The 9,913-nt window shown below is 41.8% G+C and overlaps 1 protein-coding gene across 1 annotated transcript; it reads right to left on the minus strand.

Moving 5' to 3' along the window:
* Positions 1-5,545: 5,545 nt before the first annotated feature.
* LOC118787499 (probable G-protein coupled receptor 132) lies at positions 5,546-9,913 on the minus strand. Its single transcript, XM_036543079.1, has 2 exons — positions 9,823-9,913; positions 5,546-6,644 (listed from the first exon to the last, which is right to left on the minus strand). Exons 1-2 carry the CDS (start codon positions 9,845-9,847, stop codon positions 5,563-5,565), a joined length of 1,107 nt encoding a protein of 368 aa, XP_036398972.1. The 5' UTR covers positions 9,848-9,913; the 3' UTR covers positions 5,546-5,562.

Below are 9,913 nucleotides of genomic sequence, written 5' to 3' on the forward strand. Positions count from 1 at the left end.
CGATAAGGGTTTAAAATTTGGTTTTGAGGTGGCTACCGCTTGTTCCTGTGGTTTCCCTGTGTGTGGCAGTGGGAGATGCACCTGATGATGTAGATGCTGATGCTCTGATGCCCTTTCTTACCTTGTGTTTTTTTACTTCATTGACAAAAATGGCTGCCATCCTCTCATGCTGAAATGCCACTTCTTCTTCTGTCCCTCCTCAGTTGATCACTTGCATCTCTCAGCTCACAGAAAGACTCGTCATTTCCTGTGCTGGGTGCCTGGGTTGACAGACTGTGATGGTTGACAGGTTTCTGTTGGCTTTTCATCCTGTCAGCCGTTAATTAGCATTGACATGAGCAGTTAACCATGGCTGCACTTATATCTGCAGTTGTGGTGTGGGTAAATTAGGGTACATATTAAGGCAATAATGGCACACTGTTGTTTCAAAACACAGGGTACGAAGACTCATTGTCTTTGGCTGTATCAAAGAAAACAGATGCACAGAAAATAAATTTAAAAAATGGTGAATCTGACAAGAATGAGGAGATCGAGAAAAATCACTGTCAGGGGTTTGAGCCTCACAGATACAAATGAACTGCTGTTGTTGATATATCACTTTTAATGAGCCCATTACTGTGTGGTAAACCTCTTTTGTAAGTGCATTGTGCCTGTGACACGAGTCTTTGTGCTCAGCAGACTGCTGTTTACACGTTTCATGAGAATTGCACAGTGCACAATCACATCCATCCAGACACTAGCTTAAAAACCACTGTCTGACAGTCACCTGCTCAAAGCCACCATGGTATGGTAGCTTCTTTCACAGGCCATGGGATGTCACAGAAAGTGTTACGTTTCATTCTATGCATGTACTTGTGGAACACTGTGGTCAGAGAACTGACCTTGTAACCAGAGGTCTGGATGTCAGTTTGGTCAGAGTGCACGTACCATTGGATAAGATTTATGTGAGTGCTTGAGTAAATATTTTAATTCATATGTAAAAAGTACATTCCATGGGTGTCTTACAAACAAAGAAATGAAATGGTTGTGGCAATTTATTTACCAAAAGGAAGTATGATTACATGACAAGTTTGTTACACTCTGCACGTATGGTGATACTGAATATGTGAGTCTCTCCACAACTTCCTGCCATTTTGACACCCAAAAAACATTCTGGTTTGCTTTTTGTGACCAAAAAAACTGCTACATAATATCACAGTTGCTTTGCACGCGCTCTTTTCCACAGCAACTTAGAGAACTGAATTTTTTTCATTTCCATATATATTGCCGGATATTTCCAAAGGCACACTAGGTTAATTATTTTTGCTGTATTTTTCAAGCCAGCAAGCTTTGAGTGTACAAGCCCTCTTTCTTACTATACCAAAATGATGATTTGTATTACCAGAAATCTTGCTGCAAGGAGGAGCATTTTTCTCATTCAGAATTAAACCTTTGATGTTAACAGTTTAAGCTCAGTTGCTGTAAGTACTTTTATCAAATCGTACAGCAGTGTCTTGCTGGTATTGCCATTTTGTGTGTCTACCTGCAACAAATTTCCAGAGACCGCAGTTGAACCAGCTTCCTGTTGCTGCAGCTACGTGTAGTTTCAAACAGAGGCACTAACCTCAAACGTCTGCGATTTACCAAGAGGAAAAAAACAAAGTAAAAATACATGTATACTTATGACTATGAACTACTACAGCTATGCTAACAGTACATTACAGGAAAGACATGACTGGATAAATAACTCTTCAATTTTCTGAATTCTGAGACAGGCTTCACGCCTAAATGACCTTTAGCCAAGGGATCATGCTCCCAACAGATAATCTAAATTTTGCTGAATTTACCAGATACTGTGATATTTTGATCAATTAATTTTGCTTATGTGGTTCTTTCATTTATCCCATCGCTTAAAGGTTAAGCAAAACATGTAGGGCTGTTCAATATTAAACCATTGCTGTACCTCTCACTGCAGCAGGATTCCAAATTATAATGCCACTGAACGTGCCTCAATATCCACAAAACAGTGAATCTAATTTGATGAATTCAGTCATTGACAGAACAGGCAAAACCTTCTGTTGCTTCATCATCAGCTGCTTAATGGAAAGCACATTCACATACACATTTGTACTGTGTTATACTGTTAATGTGAAACTTTGATTTCAATACAGACACTTTCACTCGTTGGCATTCATCAGGGAAAGTACCTTGCAACAAAGTAGAACTTTGATCAAATCTATCTCTATTAGTGACTGTAGCATGCTAACAGAGGTGCCTGCATTCACTCTTTACCAAAGACAATAGTGCATTCTTTTAAGTTGTCAGAAATTAGATGAAAATAAGAATACTCTTGAATTGGAAATATTTCAAATAGTATAATTTAATGAATGTCCCAATATTAATGTTGGGCTGTGGATTGAAAATAAGAATACTCTTGTATTGGAAATATTTCAAATAATATAGTTAAATGAATGTCCCGATATTAATGGTAGGCTGAGGATTTGTTGCCATATCACAAAGACCATGATGAAGACACCCAAGTGGGAGAAAAAAAAGAGACAAAAGACATCTAGAACACACTCCCTTACTTGTTGCTCTCCTAAGGCAAAAACGTGAGCTTAAGCCTGTCCCCATTCTTCAGGAAATGTGTCATTTGATAGCGTCTTCTGCTGACGATGTAATGACACTATGACCGCAGCATCAGTATCTGATTGACAGAAGGAGTGCCAGGAATTCACGACAGGGACTTCACAGGAGAACCTCCATCTTATGATGTTGTGAGGGGTTGTGATGGGTGAACAAAGAGACACCCTCCAGTTCAAATTATTGTGCCTCCTTCGTGAGTCCTTTGTTGTGACGTTTCTCCTGCTTTTTCTCCACTTATCTTTAACTTTCAGTTGTACTACATTTGCAGCTTTTAACCAGAGCTGAGAGGATCCATGTTTGCCATGCACTCTGAACACTGACAGAAAGGTTCTTCCATTACCACAGAAGGAGACAACCTTCAGTGGGTCCAAGTGAAAGGAAGGGGGCAGGGCACAACATGTATTTAGCAACTCTAGGTTCTTCAGTAGTGTCAAACTGACTGTTAAAACTGCTCAAATATATATCAAGAAAACAATGGGTACGTTTAAAGTTCTGTAATCAAACACAGTACTCTGAAATACCAATAAACAAAACTGGCTGAATTTTCCTACAACTGAATGTGACATTAGGAAATACCAAATTTCACAAAATGAATATATATGAAATTCTTCCTGTTGGTTAAGTCTTTTTTGTTAGAATTGCAAAAAAGGAAAGAAATGGGCTGTTCCCAGATGGGGTATGTTGCAATGTTCATATAAACAATGCAGAAACTGTGGTTTTACATGAGAAATGAAATCACAGACTCAGTATGCCTATACTATGGCTACGAATACTATATGTATTCATGGATCAGCACATCCTAGAAAGATGTAGCCTTGGAAAAAGGTAAACTCTGTTTCCTCTTCTCATGACTCTTGTTTCAGGCTCATTTGACCATTTAAAAACTGAAATTAAGCCTTTTCTGTCTTTGCACCACTGCCTGACAATTTTGCATTGCTACACTGGCAAATGTGTTTAAGAGGGAAAAGAGGACAGCTCATTTGGTCAAAAGTGTAAGTCTGAGGCCACACTCCGTATGTTGATGACAAGTAAAAGAAAACCTCACAACTTCCTTCACCACTCAAAGAACCACTCTGGCAACTGTGTGTTTCAGGAAGATAGAACCTTCCTGTGTCCTGTGTCTTGAAGCCCTGACATCTCACTACTGGTAGTCACGCGTAACAAAATATAAGAGTGGGTGACAAACCTTTCACAGTAAAAAAATGCTCTCTGTGGTGTGCTGAGCAGAAATCTAGCCATAACATTACTGTAAACAGTTACTCATGAAGATGAAAGGAGCAACATCCACAACTGCAGTTTTGTACCAGCTGAAGACAACTGAAATACAGCCATGCGTCACTTAAAATCCACGTTACGTTCTGTGAAATAGGACGTTATGTGATTTGGACGTTGTGCGAACACCATACTACATACAGTCTATGGTAAACTACATACTGTACCATTATACGCCTGGCAGCGCAATCACTTTATTTCCATGAGACACGAAATACACGTGTTGCATGTGGGAAGCGTTGCCTTCACTATGTCCGGTTACGTCAGCCAAGTCCCGTTCTGCGATTTTTAAACTTTATTATAACCTCATGGGACTACAGACATACTGTATATACGAATGGACGTTCTCCGAATGGACGTTAAGCAGCGCATGACTGTATTTCAAAGACTATGTGATTCTCCCAGTCTTATGCCTAAACTGGGTGCAATGGTTACTTACCACAAAGTATTGCACAACCGTTGTACAAGCATCTGTATGGAAAGCAACCGTAAAGCTGTTACAAACCATACAAAATCCTCTGATTTATTCATTCATCATCAAACATACTGAAATGACTCATGCAAAATACTTAACACTAAACTTGAAAACTGTTTTGCTGTGCCACCATATGTGTTCATCACGATGAAGTAAAGTTACAACTGCTGGAAATCATATTCAGTGCTCTGTTCAGTTCTGTTGGCTACATTCTCTGCCATAACTGGAAGATCAATTTAAATACATAGCATAAACGTTAAACAATGTATTGAATGAGAAATTTTAAATTACAAATTTAAATAAAATAACAACTACTGCTCTACCCACAGTAGGCAGCACTTCTCTCTAGCTATCAATCTATCTGCCTGCCTATGGATCAACACATATACAGAGACACATCATACCTCGATTTACAAATAGCATAATTAACACAGTTGAGAATGGATGTGCACCAACAAACCCAATACCAACATTTTTCAAATGCAGCTATTTTTTGTACTGCCAACTGTATACAAGGTTCATCTCCTCAGGATTAAGTCTGTGTTCACACATGTGCGCTGAGGTAAGACTCTGATACACTCGCCTGCAGCCATTAGCTATTTTTCATCATAAAGAATCACACAGTGCACAACTGCAGAGTGGGCACTAATCACTGGGTGCCTATGAGCGGTGTGACGGGGAGCCCCTGCTGACATACCCACCCTTAACCCCAGCTGAATGAAGCCAATTTGTTCTGCCACTGAGCGATCCCCGTCATTGTCCGCTGACAGCATGGCTGAAATCAAACCCAGGCCATAGAGCTCATCTTGTTCCAGCAAGGCCAAAACCTTAATCAGTAAGCTTCTTGGGAGCCTCAGTTCCCACATTTTTGAAACATAGAAGATAGACACACTTTGTACTCAAAAATATTGACAAGCCTTAGAGACATCCCCTATCCCCAAATGTTGCTTCATTTTCCAAACAAACCACCAAAGACAATGAATATATTCAGGCAAAATGTCTGATATTCTGGGTTTAACAATAACAAAAACAAAAAAAGTGTCCACAGGCAGATACGAACAGGGAAACAAAACAAATAGTCATGATTGCTTTGAGCACCGTGACACACAAGAGTCTCCACATAAGCCGCCTGGCCCCCACAGCAATGAAAGTGTGTCGTCCACAGCCCCAGGAGGCACCACCCACCGGCTTCACATGTTGTTGTTCCCCTGCTTGGGGGCCGCGTCCGAGGAGTTCTTGGAGTTGTGCTGAATCTTGTGCAGGCTGCTGTCCGTGGAGCGGGGCTGCAGGGTGCTGCGGTTGCGCAGGCTGGCCAGGCCCCGCCGGATCTCCTTGCGGATGTTGTCGCTGGCCAGCACATAGAGGATGGGGTTCATGGCGCTGTTGAAGGTGGACAGCCCCAGCGAGATGGTGTAGGGCGTGTAGACGCTGTTCTCGAAGTGGCACTCCTTCTGGAAGGTGGGGAAGTGGTACATGACCGCCCGCAGCAGCAGGATGATGTGGTAGGGGCTGAAGCACACCAGGAAGAGAACGATGACCGCCACGGCCAGGTACTTGACCTTGACCTTCTGCCGGGGCTTCAGCCCCGGGCTGGCCTGGATGTTGGCCAGGATGGCGCGGTTGGTGACGACCAGGATGCAGAGGGGGATGAAGAAGCCGATGATGAAACGGGCGTAGTTGAAGGCCGTCACCTTGGCCGTGCTGTGGCCCGGCTCGAAGCAGCGCCGCTTCCCGGTGTCCGCATCGCCCTCTGGCATGGTGAAGACGGGCGCATGCCCGACCGCCACCACCAGGCAAATGACCGCCGTGATGATGCCCGCCAGCCTCGGCTGCCGCAGGCCGCGCGACTCCACCGAGTACACCACCGCCACGTAGCGGTCAACGGACACGCAGCACAGCAGGAAGATGCTGATGTACATGTTGTTGAAGAAGACGTAGCTCGTCACCTTGCAGGCCATGGAGCTGAATATCCACTGGTGGCCAGCGCTGACGTAAACGGCCCACAGGGGGAGCGTGCACAGGTACATGAGGTCGCACAGGGACAGGCTTAGCAGGTAGATGCCGAGCACGTTGTGGCGTCGCACCTGCAGGAAAGTCATGTAGACGGTGGCCATGTTGGCTGGAAGCCCGATGATGAGCACCATGCTGTACAACACCACTAGCGGGATGCGGTCCTGGTCGTATGGAGGAGTGCAGTTGTTCGCGCTCTGGGACACATTGCCAGCAGTTGCCAGCTGGGTCACACTCGAAGCATGCATGGTTTCTGGATTGACTGTTGGGAAAAGAGCAGAGTTTTTAGGCATGTCTTTTGTGGAAAGTACCCAGGGTACATCAAATGCTCCCTAATATAGCTAACTAAGTTAATCACTTCACCCTCCAAGTTTCACAACCTTTCTAGAATTGCATGTTTATACTTTAGAGGACAAATGACAGTAAATGACAGTAACAAAGCCTGAAATGACTGAAAACCCCACGTTCTTTTTGATCCTGGATGACGCAGTAAAAATCTATCACAGATGGCAAAAGCAAACCAAACATAGGTCAGATAAAATCTACACTTCTCTTTAAACTATATTTAAATAAACAAACACACTGTTTCACTCTGATTACTGGGACCAACTCCGTCGTCTTGTCACCCAATGCAAGCCTACCCAGAACTGACTTTGGGTCCTGAGTCCCTACCCATAGTTTAAGAGCAAATTCTCCAAACAATTAAACTTGTCTGAAGTATTTAGCTATTTTATTATTTGCTGGAATTTTCAATCCCACAGAGGTTGACACATACCTAAAGGTGATACCTTCAATTTACAGGCATGTGTACGTTTTTGCACGTCCGCATGCTCACACACTCACAATACAAAACAACATATAAAACAGCTTCAACAGTCCATGAGATTTTTTTGAGATATAGTATGCATTGGTAAATTTAGCTCCTCATTTGATTCCTATTCTGTACTTAGACATCATACTTAATTTCTTGCATTTGAGGGTAAGGGGCAGAGGTTGCAGTTGAGTCAAATGCACACCTTTTCCCATGTCCAAAGTCATGCTGGCTTTGCTATCCTTCCCATATCTATTTAAAGATCCAACAGGAATACTGTCTTCTAATTTTACTTGTTCCCTGTTGAACACATAAAGCAAGGGCACAGTGACTCTGAGTCACTCTGACACATTAACCATTTTCTTTGTTCTCAGTGCAGAGTCCACACTCCATACAACTCCATATTCTCTGAGGAGAAAGACTCAGTTCAAACAGTGCTCTCGACATGGGCCTCATTGTGTTTAATTGCCCAAAACACAACATCCTTCCACTACAAGCTTCACCAGCTCAGTGAAACAGCTTGTGAAATATTCATCACTCAGCACAGTGCACAGTGGAAATATAGAGTAACAACAACATCACTTAACACAGGAAGAGATGAGTTCCACTGTCACCAGGCTGGAAAAAGTGAGTCTTGTGATTATTTCATCATCTTTGACTGTCTGGTAGTTGACATTTGTGACTTATAAATAAAAAAGAAAGAAGAAAGAGAAATTCAACAAAGCGACTTACAAAAGTGCATACAGCAAGTATAGTGACAGTATGGGGACAGGATGTGTACAGTTCCACAATGAGACAGTTCTCAGCTGAGAGCAAGGTCTGTTTGAGGACACAGTACTATTAGATTTGTACAATTACAGCCTATAGGGCAACTAATACGATACACTTTCAAACGGTAAACTTCAACAATTTCAAACGGCGCAATGAGCGCAATAAACCTCTATGTATAACTCTTCTTTGTTCCTCATTTGAGGCTTTCAGAACACCACGCACACAGATAATGTCACAGATAATGTCACAGACTGGGGGATTTTCTTTACTCACTTAGTAATTATTTACCGAAAGCGCTGGGAAAACCTAAAAAATTACATTGTACAAATATTCTTTTGGGAGATACAGCTGAATACCAGCTTCACTAGTAACAGTACTACATAGACACCAACTATGTATATAGTATTTTCCCAAACAGCAGATCTGTAGCTCACACATTCAGAGTTGAGAGACAAGCTGTATAGATATGATTCATTATTAGTCCTACAATATCGACGTGATGCGATTCGCTGTACATCTGCAATATACTGAGGAGCCAAAACGGTGGGTCAGCAAGAAGAAGTATATTCTCACTTGAGACAAGGAATCGATATTGAGAAGGTCCATTTAAATCCGTCAAAGGGCTTTGTCTCCATTTGTCTCTTAAAGGCAGGAGCACATTAACGGAGATGAAAGTGACATGACCTCCTTATTTAAGGCAAGTTTTTCTCGAATTGTCGCCTCTCATTAGGGTCACTGGCGTTACTCGCGCGAGTGCAGTGCAAGAGCTTTTCACCTCCATTACTCGCTTCAACAGCATTTACGAGCATCTTAAAGAGTTTGGAGTTAGCTACAGCTCTCCTCTTTTCCAATCTCAAAGATTGACTTCTATCGCGGATCCAATGGACCGTACCCTTGTCAACTTTGAAAGGCGATAGAGCCGTTATATTCACCGGACGGGACATTCCACGCTCCTTGGGAGAAAAAAAGTTACACATCTAATTTCTTTGAATTCCTGCGACTCAGATACGTTACATGACGTAAAGGGGAATTTGTATTACTAAAACTTAAACAAAACACAGTTTTCACGCAACTATCAGTCATTTAAATTGTGCCTACACACAGAAATAAATTCGCAGGATTACAGAATGTAATTATTTCTCCAAGTATCATTAATTACATTCCGTAATTTCTTCAAGTTTATAGACCTCATTGGTTCAAGAACAATTTTGGTGTTATTTTATAATCAAAAGATTTCCATGTCTTTATACAGTCACAACAAGCGCATAAAAGATATAAATAATTAATCACTGTCTCGATTTCTAAACAAAAAAGTATATTACAAAATTCTTAAAAAGGCGTAATACGTGCATCCTACTATACGTGCTTACACTTTACGGTTTTATTGTAAAATGGCAAGCTCCCTCATTACGTTACCTACACATGTAACTGTCTCATTTACATTTACGTCTATTCATTTGGCAGACGCTTTAATCCAAAGCGATTTACAAGCGAGTACAACACAGGTAGAGTACAAAAAAAAAACACGGGATTTCATCAGCAGTACTGTAGATATTCTATCTATAAAATGCTTTAGGCTAGGGACTGATAGCCTATCAATCTTAAAATCGAAAAAACAAAAACAGCCCAAACCTAAGCATATCTGAATTAATGAGCTATTTATTAGTTAAGTTATATTTTTCTTCGTTATAGATGGTTAAAGGTTGTCCAGCGACAGGTTATAACCACTTAGTTAACCACCCCTACAGCGAAGCTCAAAACTGAGAGTGCTTTCGTGGATTTAAATGTCTTTGCAGAAATATACAACATAATGGTAGCTCACCTATGCTGTGGTTGGAAAACTGGATTATGAACTTACCGTTGAAGAATAAACGGAGGACCATCCCTTGGCGTGGCACAGGTTCGTGGTCATTGTTGACTGAAAGCCACGTTTCTTCCACCCTTGCAGT

The sequence above is a fragment of the Megalops cyprinoides genome, chromosome 12 (assembly GCF_013368585.1).
Source record: "Megalops cyprinoides isolate fMegCyp1 chromosome 12, fMegCyp1.pri, whole genome shotgun sequence".
Lineage (NCBI taxonomy): Eukaryota > Metazoa > Chordata > Actinopteri > Elopiformes > Megalopidae > Megalops > Megalops cyprinoides.

What these genes read in the sequence shown, in the direction of transcription:
- LOC118787499 (XM_036543079.1), bottom strand. Translation starts at nt 9,847, where the DNA reads ATGGTCCTCCGTTTATTCTTCAACG. An exon ending in CCTCCGTTTATTCTTCAACG is followed by an intron (nt 6,645 to 9,822) that starts GTAAGTTCATAA and finishes TTTTCCCAACAG; the next exon opens with TCAATCCAGAAACCATGCAT.